Source organism: Felis catus, chromosome A3 (assembly GCF_018350175.1).
Source record: "Felis catus isolate Fca126 chromosome A3, F.catus_Fca126_mat1.0, whole genome shotgun sequence".
NCBI classification, from domain to species: Eukaryota; Metazoa; Chordata; class Mammalia; order Carnivora; family Felidae; genus Felis; species Felis catus.
The window spans coordinates 60,421,261-60,444,916 of NC_058370.1; the positions used below are offsets into that span (position 1 = coordinate 60,421,261).

At 35.2% G+C, this 23,656-nt stretch overlaps 1 protein-coding gene across 8 annotated transcripts in view; it reads left to right on the forward strand.

Annotated features, from left to right (window-relative positions):
* Nucleotides 1-23,656, forward strand: part of REV1 (REV1 DNA directed polymerase) — a 92,513-nt gene that overhangs the window by 24,783 nt on the left and 44,074 nt on the right. For 3 of the 8 annotated variants that reach the window (XM_023251587.2, XM_023251588.2, XR_006595489.1), the window contains exons 2-4: nt 5,363-5,426; nt 6,815-6,941; nt 22,993-23,161. In XM_023251587.2, the coding sequence (XP_023107355.1) occupies nt 5,373-5,426; nt 6,815-6,941; nt 22,993-23,161 (350 nt within the window). In that variant the 5' untranslated portion in view covers nt 5,363-5,372. Of the gene's footprint in view, nt 1-5,362; nt 5,427-6,814; nt 6,942-13,324; nt 13,479-18,905; nt 19,012-19,067; nt 19,990-22,992; nt 23,162-23,656 lie in introns of those variants that run through there. The other 5 variants (XM_045054077.1, XM_045054079.1, XM_045054078.1 and 2 more) reach the window with 5 other exon arrangements.

Sequence of the window (23,656 nt, forward strand, 5' to 3'; positions counted from 1 at the left end):
GTGGTTGGAGAAATGTCTGTTCATGTCTTCTGCCTGTTTCTAATTGGATTATTTGGGATTTTTTTGGTATTACTAATCCTTTATCAGGTATGTCATTTGCAAATATCTTCTTCCATTCAGTAGGTTGTCTTTAGTTTTGTTGATTGTTTCCTTTGCTTTGCAGAAGCTTTTTATTTTTGTTGTAGTCCCAATAGTTTATTTTTGCTTTTCTTTCCCTTGAGGCCAGAGACCTATCTAGAAAAATGTAGCTATGGCCATTGTTGAAAAAATTGCTGCCTGTGCTCTCTTCTAGGATATTTATGGTTTGAGGTCACACATTTAGGTCTTTAATCCATTTTGAGTTTATTTTTGTATATGGTGTAAGAAACTGGTGCAGTTTAATTCTTCAGCATGTTGCTATTTTTCTCAACACTATTTGTTGAAAAGATTGTTTTTTCCCATTGCACATTCTTGCTTCCTTTGTCCAAGATTAATTGACCATGTAATCGTGGGTTTATTTCTGGGCTCTCTCTTCTGTTCCTTCATCTTTGTATCTGTTTTCATCCCACTACCATAGTGTTTTGATTACTACAGCTTTGTGTAGTGTATCTTGAAATCTGGAATTGTGATATCTACAGTTTTTCTTTTTCAAGATGGCTATGTCTATTCAGAGTCTTGTGGTTCCATACAAATTTTAGGATTATTTGTTGTCGTTCTGTGAAATACGCTGTTGGTATTTTACTAGGGATTCTATTAAATCTGTAGATTGCTTTGGGTGGTATGGAAATTTAACAATATTGGTTCTCCCTTCCATGAGCATGGAATATCTTTCCATTTTTTTGTGTCATCTTCAGTTTCTTTCATTCATGTTTTATAGTTTTCAGAGTATAGGTTTTTCACCTCCTTGGTTAAGTTTATTCCTAGGTATTTTATTTTATTTTATTTTTTTTGGTGTTATTGTAAGTGGGATTATTTTACTAATTTCTCTCTTTGTTCCATGATTAGTATATAGAAATGCAATGTATTTCTGTATATTGATTTTGTATCCTGCAATCCTAATGTATTCATTTATCAGTTCTAGTAGTATTTTGGTGGAGTCTTTAGGGTTTTCCATATATAATACCATGTCATTTGCAAATAATGGAAGTTTTACTTGTTCTTTACCAATTTGGATGCCTCTTATTTTTTTCTGTTACCTAACTGCTGTGGTTAGGACTTCCAGTACTATATTCAATAAAAGTGGTGGGAGTGGCATCCTTGTCTTGTTCTTGATCTTAGAGGAAAAACTCTCAGGTTTTCACCATTGAGTATGAGGTTAACTGTGGGTTTTTCATATATGGCCTTTGTGTTGAGGTATGTTCTCTCTAAGCCTACTTTGTTGAGGATTTTTATCATGAGTGGGTGTTGTAACTGTGTCAGATGCTTTTTCTGCATCTATTGAAATGATCATATGATTTTTTTTCCCTTTTTTTGTTAATATGACGTACTACATTGATTGATTTGTGAATATTGAACCACCCTTGCATACTTGGGATAAATCCCATTATGAATCATAGTTAATGATTTTTTTGAACATATTGTCGGATTCAGCTTGCTAATATTTTGTTGAGAAGTTTTGCATCTTTGCTTATCAGAGATACTGACCTGTAGTTCCCTTTTTTTTGTAGTATCTTTATCTGGTTTTGGTTACCAGGGTAATGCCTGCCTCACAGAATCAATTTGGAGGCTTTTCTTCCTCTTCTGGCTTTTGGAATAGGTATCAACTCGTCCTTAAATGTTTTCTAGAATTCACCTGTGAAGCCATCTGATCCTGGACTTCAGTTTGTTGGGAGTTTTTTGAATACGGATTCAATTCCATTGCTGGCAATAGGTCTGTTCACATTTCCTATTTCTTCCTGATTCAGTTTTGACAAGTTACTGTTTCTAGGAATTTATCTATTTCTTCTAGGTTGTCCCATTTGTTGGCTTATAATTAATTTTTCATAATCTTCTCTAACCTTTATATTTCTGTAGTGTTATTTCTCCTCTTTTCTTTCTTTAAAAATTTTTTTAATGTTTATTTATTTTTGAGAGAGAGTGTGAGTAGGGGAGGGGCAGAGAGAGTAGGAGACACAGAATCTGAAGCAGGCTCCAGGCTCTGAGCTGTCAGCACAAAGCGTGACACAGGGCTCAAACTCACGAACTGCGAGATGTGACCTGAGCTGAAGTCAGATGCTTAACTGACTGAGCCACCCATGCACCCCTCTCCTCTTTTATTTCTAATTTTGTTGATTTGAGTACCCCCCCCTCTCTTTTTAATGTTTGTTTATTTAATTTTGAGAGTGGTCAGGGGAGGGTCAGAGAGAGAGAGAGAGAGAGAGAGAGAGAGAGATCTGAAGCAGGCCTGGAACTGTCTGCACAGAGCCTGACATGAGGCTTGAACTCACAAACTGTGAGATCATGACCTGAGCTGAAGTTGAATGCTTAACCAGCTGAGTCACCCAGGCACCCTCTTTTTTTTTAATGAGTCTGGGTAAACACTTGATTCCAAAGAATCAGCTCTTGGTTTCATTGATCTGTTCTGTTGTTTTTTTGGTTTCTATTTTATTTCTGCTCTAATTGTTATTTTTTCTTCTTTCTACTGGTTTTGGGTTTTTTCTTCTTTTTCTACCTCTTTTAGGTGTAAGGTTAGGTTGTTTATTTGAGTTTTTTTGCATCTCGAGGTAGACCTGTATTGTTATAAACTTACCTCTTAGAACTGCTTTTGGTGCATCCCGAAGATTTTGGACCATTGTGTTTTCATTTTCATGTGTCTGTGTATTTTTTGATTTTTCCTCCTTGATTTCTTGGTTGACTCATTTCATTATTTAGTAGCATGTTATTTGACCTCTATGTATTTGTGTTCTTTAGGATCATCTAATTTACTTTCAGAGGTTGAAATAATCCAAGGCAGGCTACATTTTTGGCAAAATTTGGTTTGTCTACTTCCAGTTTACTTACCCCTAGGATTCTAATCCCAAGTGTGGAGATGTATATGCTTGGAGGACCCTTGAATTCCAACTGTTGTTCCCTTAGTGCTGTGTTTGTTCAGAAACATTGCCCAGACTGTTATAATTGCCACATGCTTTCAGAGGAAAAAGCTGTCCCAACCTGGGGAGGACAGGTGAGCTGGCAGGGTTTCTTTGTCATCTTCTATATCTGGGCCCAGTAATTTTTCATTATTTTGTTTTTTAAAAAATAATGTTTTGTTTAGTTTTCTTCTTTCTCACCAGGAAGATTGATCCCAATAACCTAGTTAACTACTTGTTATGGGTTTTTCTCAAAAATAGAATTTGAATGTATAAAATGAAATGTTTCTTGTTTCTTTTTCCCTTTTTTCAGTCTATTTGAATCCTGAATCAATCAATAGGAGTTTGCTGTACTCAAATTAGTTGAAATGAAGAAATTACTAATTTCAGTCTTTTACTTTCTCAAAGCTTAAACATTTGTCTGGGATAGCTTTATTACTTTGAAATAGAAGAAGAAGCTTGAAAACAATTTTTTTTAACTTACAACTTTATTTCATACTTTCCTACCCTCATGAAACCACTGATTAGGATTTCTCATATTGGCCTTTTGCAGTAGTTACCCAGTAGATCTTAAATGAATAATATATTCTTTAACTTACTTTTCATTTAGCTGATTAATTGTTCCCTTTAATTTTTGTGAGCATTCCTAACATACAAGGGCCAGAACTCCCAGACTCTTTACTTATTAAGAGCAGATGTATAGATTCAAAGTTAATACGAAGTCATGAAGTTTGTGTTAACACATTTCCCCTACTCCTTTAAGATAAGGGGAGAAGTCTTGAGGGACTGGACAAAGTGTACCTCTTGAAAATAGAAGTATTTAGCAGAGCAATATGGCAGTTCTAGGACTCACAATGAACACATTGGGTAGCCATGCCCCTACCTTTGTCAAACTGAAAGCAACACCAACTCTTCTCTGCCAGCATCCACATCCCCTAATCTGGATTAATTACGTTGCCTCTTGTTCACAGAGCTCTTTGCTCATGCCCCTTGTCTCTCTATAGGACTGACTGACTTACTTACTTATTTATTTATTATTTATTTATTTATTTACATTTATTTATTTTTGAGAAACAGTGAGACAAAGCGTGAGCGGGGGAGGGGCAGAGAGAGAAGGAGACACAGAATCTGAAGCAGGCTCCAGGCTCTTAGCAAGCGGTCAGCGCAAAGCCTGATGCGGGGCTTGAACCCACAAATTGTGAGATCATGACCTGAGCCGAAGTTGGACACTCAACCGACTGAACCACCCAGGCGCCCCCGGACTTACCTTTTTAAGAGAAGGTCTCTACATATCTTTTAGGCCCCTTTTAAAAGCTGACAGTAAACATTCATAATATAAATGTCAGCAAGGAAAAACTATACATTGCACAATATATCAAGTATAGAAATATTTGAAAGAAAATGCTTATGTGTGTGTCTAAAGTGTCATATTTTAAGGTTTCACCAGTAACAAATTCTTATAAACCATATCACAGCTTATTTGACTTGGATAATGTACAGAGCTTCTTCTGTTACATATTAATTGATATTAACTTATGTAGTAGAAGAAAAATAACCTAAATAGAGGGCGAGTTAGTTTTGTGAAGGATAATGCAGTCGGGTCTCAAGATGTAGCCGTATAGCTAGACGAGTTTTATAAGGAGTTTCATTTAGTGCCTGCTTTGACTTCTGAACCATTTGATAACCTTGCTAGCTACTAAGGCACCTAACACTTGAGATAAGCCATTATTTGGTCATTTGGGTGGTTTAACAGCATAGTGGGTCAAGTGTAGCCTTAAGGAGAATGCCAGTTTAATAGTTTGTGATAAGTGATAATCCTTCTACATTATTTCCCTTAAGATGTGCTGTTTTAATTGACTTCTTTTAGGAGTTTTTGCATAATAGATGAATTACACTATAACTATACTCTTAAGTGTCTAGTATGTAATAGTAAAGCCAGTTTAAGAGCCATATTAGAGGACAATTCATGAAGGAAAATGTTTTCTTGGGTTCTGTTAATACTAATTAATGTTAACAAGCATGGCCATGTTAGTCTAATGTGGTGATGTTTTACGCAAGTGTGTATTAGGTTTGGTGCATAGGAATGCATAAATGTTTTTGCTATAAAAAATTTATCATAGTTATAATTGAAACATGATATTTCTCTATAGAAGGGTGTTTTAGGTACAAATCTCACTTGTGAAGCAGGAGAATGTTATGCTTTGGGAAAAGTTTTAACTTTCACAAATTGAATATTTGAGTTTATTTTAAATTGTCATTTTTCTTGACTTGAAATAAAATGTCAATTAGCATTATGTTATAAAATTGACAGTTTTTTTTTTCCCCCTTTAATACAGACGCTCCACCATGAGACGAGGTGGAGGGAGGAGGCGAGCTGAAAATGATGGCTGGGAAAAATGGGTGTGTTTTAAAAGAATAAAAATAATTATATTTAATTGTCTAGGTATTTTTTGTTCTTGTAGGTTGGAGTGTGGTTTAAGGCATTTTTTTAAAATTGTAAATCACTCTAGATACCACCTCTTCTGAGTTTTCACAATGTATTGAAAGCTTGTTTAAACTTTTTAACACACGAACTTTATTTTATCCTGAAGAAATAAATGTTCTGGTGTACAAATATTTATTTGTGATAATTTTATTGCAGCATTGCTAGTAATACTGAAAAACAGGAAAATACCAGATATACTGTAGTAGAGGATTGGTCAAATTAATTATCACTATGCAGTAGAACACTGTTCAGCCATTATTTAGCTTTTTATTTCTTAACTTGAGATGGCCTTGAGTAAAATCGTGTTTTATAAAGGATTATTCTCTGTGATCCTATTTATGTAAAATGTGCATATTCTGAGACATAGTAATAAATTTAAAAATAGATCCCAGAATGTTAACAGTGAATGGGATTATACCTAATTTACATTTCTTTATATTTTCTGAAAAAAAATTTTTTTTCCACAATGAGCATGTAATATCTGAATAATCAAAACCAGCAAAATAATTTCCATTTTGGAGGAAATAAGTACTACTTTCAAGATTTCTATGACTGTATTTTAAAGATTTAATGGACAGTTCTTTATCAGTAAAGTAAAATCAAAAAACAATCGATAATTCACATAATTAAGCTTAATTATCACATAATTAAGTTTAATGTTCAGGAAAAGTGTAGCTAAGTTCATAGATTTGTAAGGTCTTTAGCAAAAATAATGTTTTTATGTTCTTTCTGAGGTTGATGTTCTCTAATGAAAATTATTACTGCTGTCAAGTAGATTGATTAGATCAGAATTTGGCCACTGAATCATTTATTGTATTATCTACATGTATGGAGAGCTGTACTCGTTTGTTGAACTGTTTCATTTTGCTTTAAATTACTAATTCTAAGTTTCCTGTATTCAGAAGATAGTGGAAACCAATTGAAAATACACTCTTACTGACCACTTGTCAAATTTTTAATTGGTTTAAACTTCTGTGTAACTTCTGCTTGATTTTGTAGATAAGAACAATATTTTGTAGCATTAAATTCATTATTCTTGTCTTACTTTTTCCCACTTTTAAAGTAACTGTTATAAGAATGTGATAAAATAATTAAGAATTGAGTTGATAGAAAAACCTGTTTTATTGCCTTGCCTTATGGTGAATATTTATAATTATATCCTATGTCATTATACCTTGGTCACTAGCATAGAATAAGGTCCTTTTCTTTTTAATGTAAATTTCTGTTAAAATTGGGGGGGAGGTAGAAAATACAACCTTTGTAATTGGTTTACTTTTTTTTTTTTTTTTTTTTTAAATTCCAGGGTGGGTATATGGCTGCCAAGGTCCAGAAATTGGAGGAACAGTTTCGGTCAGATGCTGCTCTACAAAAGGATGGAACTTCATCTACGATTTTTAGTGGAGTTGCCATTTATGTTAATGGATATACAGGTTGAGTACTTTTTACTTTTTAGGTATCCTGTTTTGGCATGTACTTTCATTAAGATTGAGTGTGATTTGCTTTAAATTCTGTTTTTAGTTATCTTGTATGTAAAAATGATAAAATCCTCTGCTTATTGTCTTGGACATTTCCTTTTCATCCCACCTGTACCTGCCATTGTGTTTTTTATTTTAATTTTTATCAAGTTTGAAAAAGCCAAATGAGGTTAAAAATAGTCTTCTTTCTTAACCACCTGATTGGAAGCTCATCACACATGTGTGGGACATGTACACTGTGAGCTTCAGTATAGTGGCATCTGGTAGGGCCATTTCATCGGTGGATTTGCATAGATCCTTTTGAGCTGATGGGGGAGGAGGGTGTGGTGTGTGTGTTAGATTTCCCAGAATTTTGCTTAGAGAAGGGTATATAAACCTAGCTTGGAGAAGAAAGAGGCCACAGTTCTCACAATTTAGAAAACAGAATTTCATTTAATCTTGTTCTTTTTTTTTCATCCCCTATATCCACTTCTCCCCTCCTGTATTTCTTTTGTTATTGAGTCTACTCCCTGGAAGGGACAGGATAGTTTTTTCTTTTTGGGTGGGAGAGGACATCTGGAATTCTAATTTGTCTCTTAAACAAAATTTAAACCATAAACTTCTTGTTTCAGAACCTATCCACATGATAGGAGATGTTTCAGAACCTATCCACATGATAGGAGATACCCAGTGCCTCTTTTTCATGAGTTTCTCTTGCTTTCACTGGCACCAAACAGACTCTTGTGTGCTTCCACATAGCCAGCTTAGGTTTTTCTCTTTCTCTGGTCTGTAAAGTCAGTTATCACTTACTTGTCTGTTGGCTGTCAGCTTTTATTACTAAAGTTTTCATCTCTTGAGAATTCCTCTCTTAAGATCACTTTTTTTTTTTTTTTTAAGTGAATGGCTATAAATATTTGTGTCATTCTGTTATATGTCTCTCTCTTTGCTTCTCAGTGGGGTGTTACTTATCTTTAAGGTCTCTTTATAAATCACTTCCTCTAACTTGTCTGATTGTCTTCCTACTGGGATAGGTGACTTCTGCTCCTTTGGGGCTATGGCTTGTTAGCATTTCTTGGATCTTTCTTTAGTTGTCTGTTTACTGGATAAGAGCGAGAGAAACACTTTCCCATTTTCATTACTGTTGTATCCTGGTGTCTCTGGGCATTAACCACTCAGGAAATATTTATTGAATTAAAATTAAGTTTTAATTAACTGAAAACGTTTTCCTGGTTGAGTTTTATCAGGCATCTTTAGTCTAAGAATGTTACCTCACAATGAATGCTGGTGCAGCTCTGGGAAAGTTCACAACATGCAACTTTTCTGCTTAAGTATCCTGGAACATTCAGGTTCCACTGACTTTCCTGAGATGCATTATAAAGATTAAAAATGTTTTTTAAAAAAAGAAGAAACACCGCCTGTTACATTAGCCAGTTACAGAAGTCCCCAGTTTACGAGGGTACCCTTATTCATTATTAAGAAAGAGATCCTTTGTGTGAGGGAGAAAATAAAAGCTATAGTAATCACTCCCATGGTTGAGAATCGGGAATTCTGATTCTATTTTTGTTACCAATTTTTGTGTGACCATAAGACATTTTCTCTTTGGACTCATTTTATTTGGACCCAGTTTTATCCCTATCCTTTTCATTATTTTTCCCTATCCTTTTCTTTAGGATAGGGATAATAATTTTTACTGTTGTTTGGATAACATTATTATAATTCTACAAGTAAAATTCCATTATGTTGAATTTCATAGGGACTTGCAAGTTGTGATGATACAATTTTTTTAGAAATATTTTCAGTTTTAGTGAATACCCTGTAGATAAAAGAATCAACAGCCTCTGTGTAATGAATTAGCAGTATAGTCAATTAGTGCTTTAGCTGCAGTAAGAGAAGTAGGAAATGCTGTATTGTTGATTCTTAATCATGCTCCCCATAGACTAACATTCCAGGTTTTCTTTTTCTTTAATGTTTATTTGAGAGAGAGAGAGAGAGCAAGCAGGGGAGGGGCAGAGAGAGGGAGAAAGAGAGAGAGAGATGCAGAGAATTCTTAAGCAGGCTCTGCATTGCCCGTGCGGAGCCCGACATGAGGCTCAAACTCACGAACCATGAGATCATGACCTGAGCTGAAACCAAGAGTCGGACGCTTGAGCCATGCAGGCACCCAACATTCCAAGTTTTCCTGACTCCTTTAAAGCTCCCAGGTGTGCCACCTGAACTTCTCTCTGTTGACTCCCATCCTTTGCAAACCAATTACTGTTGAATTTGAGATTAAAGAAAAGATTCTACATCTTTTGGCTATTGTGCTTCTGTCAACCCATTCTCTTTTTTTCCCAAAAAAGGATGCTTTCCCTGCCAAGGTTAACTTCTTCACCTTCCATCCTGTTTTTGTTTTTGTTTTTATTTTTTTTTTTTTAATTAAAAAATTTTTTGAGGTAATTGTAAATTTACATGCCATTATAAGAAATACTACAGAGATAACTATGAACCATTTGCCCAGTTTATCTCAATGGTAATATCTTGTAAACCATAGTACAATATCAACCAGGAAATTGCCATTGATACATTCAAGATAGAGAATGTTTCCACACGACAAAGATTCTTCATGCTGCCCTTTTTTAGACAAAAGGCTCTCAGTCTCGTTTTAGTCCTTTTAACTACTAACCTAGTCTCCATTTCTATACTTTTTTTATTTCAAGAATGTTACATAAAAAAACATACTGTATACAACCTTTTAGTATTAGCTTTTAAAATTAAGATAATATTCTAGTGATTCATATACTTTGTATATATCAGTAGTTTTTTCCCTTTTATTGTTGAGTTGTATTCCATTATATGGGTGTTCTGCAGTTTGTTAAACATTTACCTGTTTAAGAATATCTGGATTATTGGGGCGCCTGGGTGGCTCATTCAGTTAGGTGTCTCATTTCAGCTAAAGTCATGAGCTTGCCGCTCTTGAGTTTAAACCAGGCGTCGGGCTCTGTGCTGAAAGCTCGGAGGCTGGGACCTACTTCAGATTCTGTGTCTCCCTCTCTCTCTGCCCCTCCCCTGCTCAGGCTCTGTCTGTCTCTTTCTCTCTCTCTCTTTCTCAAAATAAACATTAAAAATAATTTAACATCTGGATTATTTTCTGGTTTTGGCTCTGAACATATGTGTACAGATTTTGTGTGAGCATAAGAGAGCTGTTGCTAAGTCATACATACAGTAGTTGCCTGTTTAGTTTTTTAAAGAAATTGCCAAATGGTTTCTCAGTGGCTGTGCTATTTTATTTTATATTCCCACTAGCAATTTATGAGTGACCCATTTCTCTGCATTCTTGTTAGCATTTAGTGTTTTTTAAGCATTTTAATAGGTGTGTCCTGCTATCTCATTGTGGTTTTTATTTGTGTTGCGATTGCTCTGCATCCTCACCAGCATTTCGTAAAGACAATTTGGTTTTTTGTTTTTGTTTTTTAAATTAATTTACGCATTCTAATATGTGTAGTGGTGTCTCATTGTGCTTTTAATTTGTATTTGCCTGATGACTGATCGTGAACATCTTTTGATGCGTCTGTTTGCCATCTGTATGTCCTTGACAGTGAAACTCTGTACACATCTTTGTTCATTTTCTAATTTGTTGTATATTCTCTTCAGTTTTGAGAATTCTTTATATATTCCAGATACTACTCCTTTGTCAGATGTGTGGTTTGCAGATATTTCTCTTAGTCTGTAGCTTGTCTTTCATCCTTTTCACATGGTCTTTTGCAGAGCAAAGTTTTTAATTTTCTTAAGGTTGAGTTTATGGATCTTTACGTTTATGGATTGTGTTTTCAATTCAAAAGTCTTTGCTTAATACTAGATCCCAAAGATTTTCACCTGTTTTCTTCTAAAAATTTTCATAGTTTTATGTTTTAAGTTCATGATTCATTTTGATTTAATTTTTACTTATTTTTTTGGTGGCCTATGGGTATCCCATTGCTCTAGTTCTGCTTGTTGAAATATTATCTTTCCTCCATTAGATTACTTTCACACTTTTATCAAAAATTAGTTGGACGTATCTGGGTCTGTTTCTGGATTCTCTGTTTTATTATATTGATGCATGTCTCTCTTCACTGGTACCACCTGGTTTTTGATTATCTGTATTGTAAGCCTTAACATGAGGTAGAATGATACTTCCATTTTCTTCTTTGCTAAGATTGTTTTAGTTATTCTTAGGGCCTATGCCTTTCCATATAAATTTTAGAATAAGGTTGTCTTTGTTTATAAAATAAATACCTTGTTGTGATTGTGATAGGAATTACATTAAGCCTGTAGATCAGTTTAAGGAGAATTGACGTCTTTACTCTGTTGAGTTTTCTAGTCTGTGGACCTTCCATCCCATTTTATTCCACCTTAATTGATTGAACAAATGTATTTTCTATGCTGCTTGTGTGTTAGTAACTAGGTTTGAACAGAGATGGTGGTTGATGAATAATGTGGGTTTTGTGGTGATAATAATCTCTGAGAGATACAGAGGAAGGTGGATGGCAACACAGAAGAGAAGTTACTGTCTTTGAGAGTTAGTGAATCCTTCATAAAGGGATTGACTTTTTAAGCCCAGTCTGGATAAAGAGGCATTTTCTAAATGAGGAAGGGTAAAGGCATTCTTGTCATGATCGTAATGTACATTTTCACCTTTGTATTCTCTAATTTTGGTCATTGGGCTTATTCTGATGTTTTAGGTTTTTTCTTTGTACTTTTGTTTCTGCGCTTCCATTTGTGCTTTTGCCTCTTGTGAAAAGCTGCTTTCCTCACTACTGTGAACTGGAATTATACTCATCCATTAAGACTCAGATTAAATTAGATTTTGTCTCCTTTCCTAAGCCAGTCCATAGTATTTAAATTTCATAGCAGCACTACTAGAAACATTTATTTTGATACCTGAGTCTTATATTGTCAGGTCTTACTTTATGTTTTAAGTTTTTTTGGAGTCAGAAAGCCCATTTTATGTAGTAGCCCCTAGACAAACATGAGGGCTACAGAGGTAGCACTGTAGGGCCTTAAATTTGTTATTCCATCTGATGTCCCCAGGTCTTCATCATTCACATCTCTGATCAAATGTCATCTACTTTGAGACTTTCCCTGACCACACTTATCCAAGATAGGTGTACCTTACCCTTCAATTGCTTTCATGACCCCTTGTCCAGCTGTATTTCTCTTTATAGAATTTATTTGTACCTGAACTGGTATCATTTATTTGACTTGTTTTCTGTCTGCCCAGTGAAATAGAAGTACTACCATGGAGCACAGAGATGAGTTTTTATTGATCATTGCTATAGCCCAGTGGCCTAGAGCCATTCCTGGTACATTGTAAGATGGCTAATAAATATTAGTTGAGTAAATGAGTGAATAACAGGGTTTTGTATTTGTACATCATACTGTTAAAATCTTTTCATTCATATGTTAATTCAACTCTGTCTTCTTGAATTTATAGCTTTTAATTAAGAAATAGGCTACATTGTAGGCTTTTACTGAATTGTAATCTCTGGGAGATAGGCCCTGAGCATGCTTATTTTGGTGAAAGCTCCCGTAGTGAGCTAGTACCAAATCTTGTGAACTGTAATTGCTATCTTCTGTTGAGTGGGATCAGGACAGTTAATATGGCAAGAGATGTTCTGGTTATTTTGTACTTTTTTCAATATGTAGATAAAAGACCAGGTCCAACAGCTTTGGTACTGCTGAGATTTGTGAAAAAATAGGTGGGCAGGCAAACATGTTGGCATGCATTGCAAAATGAACAAGGGAATATGCAAGTATGACAGGCTTACATTTCAAGTGATAAGGATTTGTTTGAAAACTTTAATGACCTTAACCTTACTTTGGTGTTTTCTGAACCTTGTGATGTCTTAGGAAAAGAGCCCCATTTAGTGGTGAAAAATCTAATTTTTATTAAGAAACGTATGCTTTCCAGAAATTATTTTTTTGTAAATACATATCTTTCTTTCATTTTCTGTGAGACTCTGATCTTATAAATCAGAGATATAGGAATTTAACCTCTAACATGGGAGAGACTTACTGTATTATTTTATGCCACCCACTGTATTTTTGTCCAGTGTCTAATAGGTGTTTGCACCTGATAGTTACGACTCTCTAGGCTTTTGAATCTTTTCTTCAATTTTTGTTTGGTTAAGTGTATGTGGCTTATAGTTGAATGTGGTAACTCTAAGGTAGTTAGGTAGGAAAGGAGTCAGGAGAGTAAGCATAGCTGCTGGAGGAAGAGTAACAGTTGGGAGTCAGAAGACAAAAAGGGTCTGCACAATAGCTAAGTGATTATGGACAAGTCACCTAATTTTTTTCTATTTCCTTATCAGTAACCGTGCTAAATTATCTTTTCTAATTTATAGGATTGTGAGACTCAAATGAAATAATGAAATAATGAAGGATATTACTACTGTAGGACCAAAGGAGGTGTAAGCAGCCATTTGGTTTACTTCTTTCTACCATGTATGTAGCACAACCAACATTAAATCAAGCTCTTTGGATATACAGAATGAAATGGTGCGCATGATGAATATTTTCTCATTAGAGATGTATCAACGAAAGCTTTTGTGCAAGATAATAAATTTTTTTTGAAATTCATTTATTTTGAGAGAGAGGGAACACGAGCAGGGGAGGGTAGAGAGAGAGAATTCGAAGCAGGCTCTGCACTGACAGTTTGAGCCTGACACAAGGCTCAAACCCATGAACCGTGAGATCATGGCCTGTGTGAGCCAAAACCAAGAGTCAGATGCTTAATGGACTGAGCCACCCAGCCGTCCCTAAAGTTTGTTTTTAGAATTTATTTTAACCAGATAACCAAAACTGTTCTAAACTGAGCCTAGAGACATGAGAGTGGTCTTCATGTGTTTCTTTTTGCATTCTGTAGTGGTTATTTGCTGTGGTGGGATTTCACTTGCAGAACGTCAGGCCTAAGTTGTGGTCCTGTGATAGATGCCTTCTACTTTTACTGTGTGTAATTGTCTCTTACTAGGGTTGTCTTTAGTTCTGAACTTCAGTTGCATTCAAAACATTCTTATAGAATGTTCTGTAAAATTACAGGAGTATTGTGGAATATAATTTTAAACTTTGAGAAGATACTTTAGGATCCTAGAGTGCCTTCATTGTCATTAAGAACACCCATTATTATTTTCATAAGAAGTTCTGGTGAATAGTTTGGGTTTTTAGAATGCCAGAAATCCTTTTGTTGCAATAGCAATACTTCTTCAAACCCTTTTGTCCTTGTTATTAGTACTGTTAGCTATTAGCCAACCTGCTACAGCAAATTATCTGACTTATGTTTTGTTTCCCCCACAATAGCGTACCTTAAGGCAATGATGAAGAACAGTGAGGAGAGAACTAGCTCTGACATGTCAAAACCTATTATGGAAGGCTATAAGCGTTTAAAACTTGACGTAACTGGTGTAAGAATAGGCAGATACATGGTTTAGAATTGCTCTGAAATAAATTCTCTGTATATAAATTTGGTATGTAAATTAGATATCATTTGTGTATATATATATGTACTTACTATAAATTACTGCGTTAATATTTATAAATCACTTAGAACAGCTAGCACTTAAGCACTGCTTTAAATATTCTAAGTTGTAAAGAACCACAGATAAGTGGGGGAGAGGGTAGGATTATTCAGTATAATTTGTTGCAACAAATTGGATGACTGGAAAAAAGCTTATCCATCAAAATCATTAGAAATAAAACACTCAGATCCCAATAGATTAAAGGGCAGATTTCAGAAACCATTTATTTCAGGAAATAGACCTGAGTCACAAACATGTAAATATGTTCACCTTCACTATTAGAGAAATGTATAAGGAAGCAGGATAAATTTTGTGCAAAATTTATTTAATTTCAAAAAATTATTATGTGAATATACCTAATACATAAACAGATGGATGAGAATAGCCAACCCTTTCATTGATGGAGCAAGAGTGTAAGGTGGTATACTGGCTTTGGAAAATGGCATTATGAAATACATGAGGAGACTTTAATATGCTTATAACGTTTGGCTCAATAATTCTTCTGAGAGTATATTCTAAGGCCATAAGCCTAACTGGCCTTCCATTATAAGTTAATATTAAAGATAATTTTAATCATGTTGTTTTGTTTGAAAGCAAAGCACTGTATAAGAATAGAAACTTAGGTATAAATTATACCATCTATAAGGTGACCTAAAACTGAACCTGGGTGGTTCAGTTGGTTAAGCAGTTGACTCTTCATTTCGTCTCAGGTCATGACCTCACAGTTTTGTGAGATCAAGCCCCATGTGCTCTGCACTGATAGCAGAGCCTGCTTGGGATTCTCTCTTTCCTGGCTCTCTGCCTCTCCCCCTGTGCGCATACTCGATCGCACGCGCTCTCTCTCAAAATAAATTAAACATTAAATAACAATTCAAAAGATAACAATGGATAATTTATAATAATATAGGAAAATTTTTGGTAAATGTGAAAGGGTAGAATGTAAAATGAAAAGTAGGGGACAATCAAACAGAAAAGTACAGGAAAAAACATGATAGAAGCAAATACATTACAGTGGTTTTTTGGGGCATAGAACTATGTATGAGTGATGTATTTTCTTCTATTTTCAGATTTTTTATTCTAGGCATGTTTTATAGTAGAGAGTAATCTTTAAGTAATTCTGAGTTTTAGTATTTATCTTAGGAAATATGAAATTACTAAGTTGTTTACTTAGTAATTTTTGCTAAATTGTTTTGTTTGTTTTGCTTTTTTGTTTGTTTTTAGGCTGAACATCAGTATAGATCTACTGGTATAGGTTGTAGAAGTAGGGAAGACAAATTACTTACATAAATATTTCCAAATACACTCTGTGGTGGATTGTATTTTTGTTCACCAAAATCTGCTTCCCCTCCCTGGGGAAGGATTTTACTTCCTTACTTACTGAGGTCAGATTTGGCCATGTTCACAGAATGTAAGTGAAATGGTATATATCATTTTGGGGATAAAGCTTTAAAAGTCAGTTCGTGCTTCATTATACCCTCTTTTTCTTTTGCCACAATGACTGGCAGTGTTCTAGATTGAGGTTGCTCCATCGGTCTGGGTGTCAATAAAGATAACATGGAGCCACAGCTCCATGGACATGATGGCAGAGGATGGAAATGTTTCATGGGTGAAAAATAAACCTTTGTTTTAAGTCACTGCAATTTTGGGTTCATATGTTACTGCAGCATAACCTACCCTATCCTCTCTGAGTAGTATCTGAAATAGTGGATAATGGAAATATTTAGAACAAATACTGTACTTTGTTTTTGTTTTCATAAAGTAGTAGTCTTTGGCTGTATTTTAGATCAAGGGTTAGCAAACTTTTTCTGTGAAGGACCAGAGCTTTGTGGGCCATGTACTCTCTGTTGCATCTGTTCAGCTCTGCTATTATAGCCCTCAGAGCAGCCATGGACAGTTTGTAAATGAATGAGAGTAGTATTCCATAAAACTTTATTTACAAAAACAGGTGGGCCAGATTTCGCCCAAGGGCTTAGTTTGCTGACCCTTGTTTTAGATCACAGACTCAGAATCTTGGGATTAGGAGGGAATTTAAGTCTTCAAGTTAATCATTTTCTGTGTGTGAATTACGTCTTCAGTATTGCTGAGTTAGAGACAGGCCACCACTCAGCCTCTTGCGGTGACTCCAGTGATGGTATACTGTCTTGGGGTGCAAGCCAGTTCATTTTGGAGCAGGTATGATCGTTTTAGTGAGTTAAAATGTGCATGCATTCCTATAGCTTCCATCCAGTGGTCCTAGTTCTTTCTCGAAGACTCCACAGAGCATAAATTCAAACCCTGCCATGTCCTCTCAATGTGGTCTTTAAGCTAATTCATCCTATAGCTCTCAAACTAGATTATTCCTAGTTCTTTGAAAAGTGTGCTTTCAACTCTATGGCCACAGCTCTCCCCCATTCCTTAACAGCTTTGCTCACCAATTTTCCTCAGCTTATCTGAATGTAAAATCCTATGTAGTTTTCTGGGTTCAACTCAGTCAAATGTTTGTCAGCTCTCTGTTCCCACAGAAATTTTTACCTGATAGAGTATCTTGTGTTAAAAAAAAAAAAAGCATTTGTGAAATCCTTACTAAATTCTAAGTGAGATGCTTGAAATGAGGGGGCACATGGGTGGCTAGGTCGGTTAAGCATCCGACTCAGCTGAGGTCATGATCTTGTAGTTCGTGGGTTCGAGCCCTGCGTTGGGCTCTGTGTGGACTGTTTTCCTTTCTCTCTGCCTCTCTTCCACTTGCATTCTGTCTCTTTCTCTCTCTCACCTTCAAAAATAAACATTAAAAAAAAGAAGAAAAGAAAATGTGGGTACTGAGGATACTATCACTCATTAAATAAGGTTCCTGTCTCCAGATATAATAAGTGCTGTTGCATGCCTGATTAAAACTGCTAGTTGTTTTAAATAGGTTATTAACTTCAGTTCCAAAACACTTGAAAGGTTTTACAGTCTTAAAATTGTATGTATTTTTAAGTACACTAAAAACAAAACAAATATTCAAATATACTACTTACTAGAAATGTTTTGTACCTTTTGTTGTTAGGCTGTGTACTTTTTACATAGACCTTGGAATATAACTTCTTTTAAATAGTTGAAAATATTAATAGTTCTAATGTGTGTGAATCAGGATTTTCTCACTACTATGCTGGAATGCAAAATAGTAAGTATATGTAAGTGTATGTAAGTATACTATGCTGGAATGCACAAAGTAGTAAGTATAAGTAAGTATATAGATTGAACTTTAAAAATAAAGTCTTATATTACTCTTATTTGTTTGGTATTTGGGTTTTGTTTTTTTTGTTTTTTTGTAAGGGTTCGTTTGAAATAGGGTTTTGCTTTTTAAAAAATTGGGGGGCACCTGGGTTTTTTCCGTTAAGCATCTGACTCTTGGTTTCAGTTCAGGTCATGATCTCACAATTTGTGAGATCAAGGCCCTCATGGGGCTCTGCGCTGTCACGTGGATTCTCTCTTCCTCCCTCCTTTGCTTTCTTTCTTGTTTGCTGGAGATAGTGGTTAGTACATACAGTTATACAATAGCTTTGTAAGGAATCAAATGTCAACTAGTCTAGCCTCTCATTTTGTAATGAGGATACTGAAGCTAAATGGGATGAGTCAGTTGCCCAATATGTCATGACTTTTAAGTGTCACACTGCAGCTGGAAACCAGGCCTTTCTATCCAGTGTAGCAGCATGTTAAGGCTGATTAAGTATGAGTTTTTGGAGACAGAAATCTGGACTTGAATTGTAGCTATTCCATTAGCTGTGTGTGACTTTGGAAAGTTACCTTAATCTCTCTTATCTTTTTTTTTTTAATTTTTTAATGTTTATATATTTTTGAGAGAGAGAGAGCACATGAGCTCTCTATGAGGGGCAGAGTGAGGGAGACACAGAATCTGAAGCAGGCTCCAGGCTCTGAGCTGTCAGCACAGAGCCAGACAGGGGGCTCAAACTCACCAACTGTGAGAACCTGACCTGAGCCAAAGTCGGATGCTTAACCCAGTGAGCCACCCAGGTGCCCCTCTCTTATCTTTTGTTTTTCTATAAATCTGCCTAAAGTTGATGCTATTTATAAGAAACTTCAGGTGCATTGATGAACAATAATTTGCTTGCTGAAAAATTCAGTATATCTTCAGGGAAATAATTTGTTTGGCATATGTACCTTTATAAAAAAATTTTTGGGTTCCTGTGTGAATCAGTCAGTAGCGCGTACATCTCTTGATGTGGGCTCAGATTATGATCTCTTGGTTCATGGGATCGAGCCCCACATAGGATCTGTGCTGACAACACGGAACTTGTTTACAATTCCTTCTTTCTCTCTCTCTCTCTCTCTCTCTCTCTCTCTCTCTCTCTCTCTCTGTGTCTCTGCCCCTTTCCTGCTTGCACATGCACTCAAATAAATACGTAATTAATTAAATCATTTGTTAGAACCAGTGCTTTTTTTTTCCCCCCCTTCCTTTGGTAAAGTCATTTTTGGGAGCTGCTGAGCCTCAGAGACATGCTCTTTTATTTAATGGATCTTCACCCAAGATATCATTGGTAATCTATGGTGATGATGTTTGTTAGTGATTAAGTTATTTTTTAATACTCTAATGTATTTAAAAATAAAATGTTCAATGAAGATGCATAGGGAGGGTTGAGGGATAGTTTTATTTATTGTTTAAATTGGTCCCGTTGGTTTAACTTGATTAAGTTTATTTAGACCAATGTGGAAAATGAAATGGTTATTAGATCTCTAAAAGGTCTTTAGTTCTCAAATTCTCAAGAGGGTAACATCAGTTGTAAACATTTGGGGGATAAAATTTCTCTGAATATACTTTGGTTTGGTTTGATTTTTCATTTTCTTTTCTTATTCTGGCCAGTATGTCAAGGTCTTTCTTGAAGGAAAAGGTACTGGAGGGTGGGCAACAAGAGAAGGATTTATAGGTGGGATTACAAATTGAAAAAAATTAGTGATTTATAGGTAGAGAGTGGCCTCAGCCATAAGAGTTTTTTTCCTTTCTGCTTTTGGGATAGAGATGGGAACAGTAATAATACTTGTAATAGCTGACACATAATTCTTACTGTGTGCATGGCATTTTTCTTAGCAGTTTATAATTTTTAGCTCTTAATTCCACAGCAGCCTTCTGTGGCACTATTATTCCCAGTTTACATCTGAGAAAAGTGAGGCCCTGGGAAGTTAAGTAACTTGCTTGAGGTTTACACAGCTTAGCAGGTGATGGAGCTAGGATTTGAACACGCTCAGTCTTGCTTTGGACCTTGTGCTATTATGACCTAATTTGTTGAATTACTGAATAAATATTTTGAGAATTGAAGTGATAATACTGCTCACACTCCATTTTTGCTATTGAGGTAAAAACTCCAGGCAGGAGTCTTTGATGCTTGGGAGATGCCAATTTATTCAGTAAACGTGTAAAAAAATAATACCTGATACCTGCTTTGTGCCAGACATGTGGAAGTGAATAAAACAGACAAGGTTCCTGCCCTCAAGGAGCTTGTGCTCCACGGGGAAATCAGGTAAACAAATAGGGTAATTTCAGATTGTTATTAGTAGTCTGAAGAAAACTAACTGGTGTAGTAGATTGCAGGAATGGGGTTACACAAAACTTAAATGTCCTAGAGATTTCATGGGGTTGGATACTGTCTCCCAAACATTTTTCTCTAATTAGCCCACATCTGAATTTAAAGAGAGTGTCAAGCACAAAAATGAATTTATTGTGCAAATCTTCAGAGCTGTTTATATTCTTTTGAACTTTTAATGTAGGAGTATGTTCTGCTGAAGAAACAAAGCCAGAGAGAAATACGGTTTTAAAAATATCAAAAAGCAATGAAAATGAGGGCAGCCACCATGCATGCCATGCTGGTGGAACGGTCCCTGGCTGCTTTCCTTAGTGCATTATTGTCAATTCTGTTTGTTTAAAATATTAGGGCTACTGAGTGTCAGCATATATGTGTCTTCTATGATTTTTTGTAGGGTCTAGGGCAGGATCCTCAAGTCATACATTACTTGAAAGAGTTCTGCTGTCATTGTAGTTTACAATAACAGTTTTTATACCTAGTGCTTTCTATGTGCCAGACTTATTTATTTGTAAAGAGGAGAAAGCTTAAAGGAGTTAAGTCCTTGTCCAAAGTCATGCAGCTAAAGAATATTAAAGCCAAGATTAAACCCAGGTCATTCTGACACCAGAGTTCATGGGATCTTACCTTTTAACTAGATTGGTTTTAATGGTCCACTTCACACTGAAAAATATGCAAGAGTTTGCAAAATTGGACTTCAGGGAACCTCCTCAACTTTATCCAGTAGGTCCATGTTTTCCAGTTTCAAAATTCTGCAGTGGTTTGATTTCAGAGAGCAAGTAGTAGAGGGGGCATACTTAACAAGTATCTGTTTACAGAAGTAATGTGTTCTGTCAGCCTGTTTTCTGTTTAAATCATTTAATACAGTTAGAATTGGTTTAGATTAACCAAGTTAATTTACAAGATTAACTTGTAAGTACTTTTTTGCATTACCTTGCTTTTTATTGGGTTTGGTATTTGTCCATATGGTTACATTGTACCTGGCCTTTAATTTGGTACTTTTTATTATTATTTTATATCAACCAAATTCTTTAATCTTAGGGAAATAAAGTAAGTAAACTGCAAATTTCTGACTGTTTAATTTTCACTGTTTTACATTAAGTTTTTGTGATGCCCTATTTTTTGTGATCCTTAAGCCCTATAAACCTTCCATTATGAATTTTGAACTAATTTTATTTAAAAGTTGTTTCATTTCTCTTTTTAGTGCACTGTTAAATTTGGGTAGCCCCTAGCCACATTTGTTAATGAGAACTTGAAATGTGGCTAGTCTAAATTGACATATGTTTTAAATGTAAATATGTGCTAGACACTTAGTCTAAAAAAATATGAAATTATATTTTTTTATGTTGATTACGTGTTGAAACAAAATTTTCTAGTAAGCCTCTTAAAGAGGCTTACTTACTAGTAAGTAAGCTTACTTTCTAGTAAGCCTCTTAAAGAGGACTTTTTACTAAAAGTAAAATTAATTTCAGTAATATTTTTAACCTAATAGATCCAAAATATTAAGTTATGTATGTGGCTTGCATTTGTGGTTCACATTATATTTCTGTGGGACAGTAGTAGTATGTGCAATCAGTAGCATCATAGGAATTCTACACTATAAGAATTTACCAAGACTAGACAAAACCTGTCATATCTAAATGTCCTTTGTTAGTGTTTTTCTTCTTCTAAAGACTAAAACTCCCCTAATTACATAGTTATCATAATAAAAGTGTTTATTTAAATACTTTGACCTGTATTGTATTTATTTAAATACTTTGATCTGTATCATATGAATTTAAGAAAATCTGTTGCTTGAATAACAAGTAGATACATAAGGCTCCAGTGACATTTTCCCACTCTTCACACCCCCTCCCCCATACAGCTGTTTTGAGGAAGGTATGATTAGAGCTTTCATTAGGATAATAGGTGGAAGAAACAAGCTATTGAAAATAATTAGTTTAATGTGATGCTAGTAATACTGGTCATAACATAACTTTAGTGAGTTCGACTTTTTATGGGAAAGCATAGGTCACCCTGATTCTTGTTTAAGGTATTTTTCTATAGTTTAAGAAACATTAATTTGAAACAAAATGGAAAAAAATGAAGTTTCTTTGTATTTTTTTTTTTTTGTATTGGTTATTTTTTGGTTTTGGTAAAAGTTCATATTAAGAAACTGAATAATATTATTTTAACTTTTTTTATATTAAATAAAAAAAGGTTATTGGGGCTCCTGGTGGCTCAGTTGGTTGAGCATCTGACTCTTGATTTTAGTTTATCGTTCATGGGATCAAGCCCACCTCAGGTTCTGCTGATGTGCCCAGCCTGCTTGGACTTCTTTCTCTCTCCTTCTCTCTGCCCTTCCCCTGCTCGCTCGCTCTCTCTCTCTCTCTCTCTCTCTCTCTCAAAAAATAAATAAAAAAACTTTAAATAAATAAAAGTTATTAAGCTTCATAGGGGTAAAGTCTTTTAATAGTCCTATAGTAAGTCTGCTCATAGTAAGTATGAGTAATTTGCCAACTATTGTACTATTCTGAAGGAGGTAGGTGTAAGATTAATTGGAGTCTCTGTAAACTGATCTATAAATGATTTTATACTTGTTAATTTTTTAAAACCTAAGATAACTAATATCAAGGTCATGTAGCAAAATGTGATCAAAAATTTTAAAATATCTGCTCTGTTACTAGTGTAGATTCATTACTTGAGGTCCCTATCTGCTCTGGGCACATCTTAGCAATAAATGCTTTTTTATTGGTGGACTGTCTCCAGTAGCCAGGGAAGAGGATGTGCTAAAGCCAAATAGCCTTATCACTTTGTGACTTACCTCCCAATTTTGTTTACTGACAACACAGCCCAGGAGAAATCAGTGATATGTTCCTCAAATTGGGCTTTTTAAGGGATTATTCAGCTAGGGCTGTACTTATATAAAAAACTCTTTAACATATTTTAATACTAATTTTACAGATCCTTCTGCTGAGGAATTGCGAAAGCTAATGATGTTGCATGGAGGTCAATACCATGTGTATTATTCCAGATCCAAAACAACACACATTATTGCCACAAATCTTCCAAATGCCAAAATTAAAGAATTAAAGGGAGAAAAAGTAATTCGGCCAGAATGGATTGTGGAAAGGTAAGTTTAATTTTTAATTAATAAGTTTTTAAAATTGGAATACTTTATATTATAAACACACATTGCCTCTTAAGAGTGAAAAATAATGTCTTAACACCAGTGTACTCTTTAACCTCACATTGATAATTTAGGTAGCCTAGTATGTTAGTGTTCTTGCAACAACCTTAGCTACGAGGAATTAGGGGAGATGACTCAGGTAAGCAGCAGGAAGCAGTGATGGGAAGGGATTGGCTAAGCATGGTATTCATTCAGCAAATGCTTATGCGTCTCTGATGGGCTAGATGGTGCTCTGTGTATTTGGGAATTATCGATGAAGCAAACAAAGATTCCATCCCTACCTCTTGGAGCTTATATGTTCTATTGAAGAAAACATAATAAACAGTATGCTTGGTATATGAGTAAATTCTATCCTGTGTTAAAAGTACATGCTAAGAGGTAAGAAGAAGACCAGGATATTGTGGACCTGGAGTACTCAGGACAAAGAGGAAGAGCAGT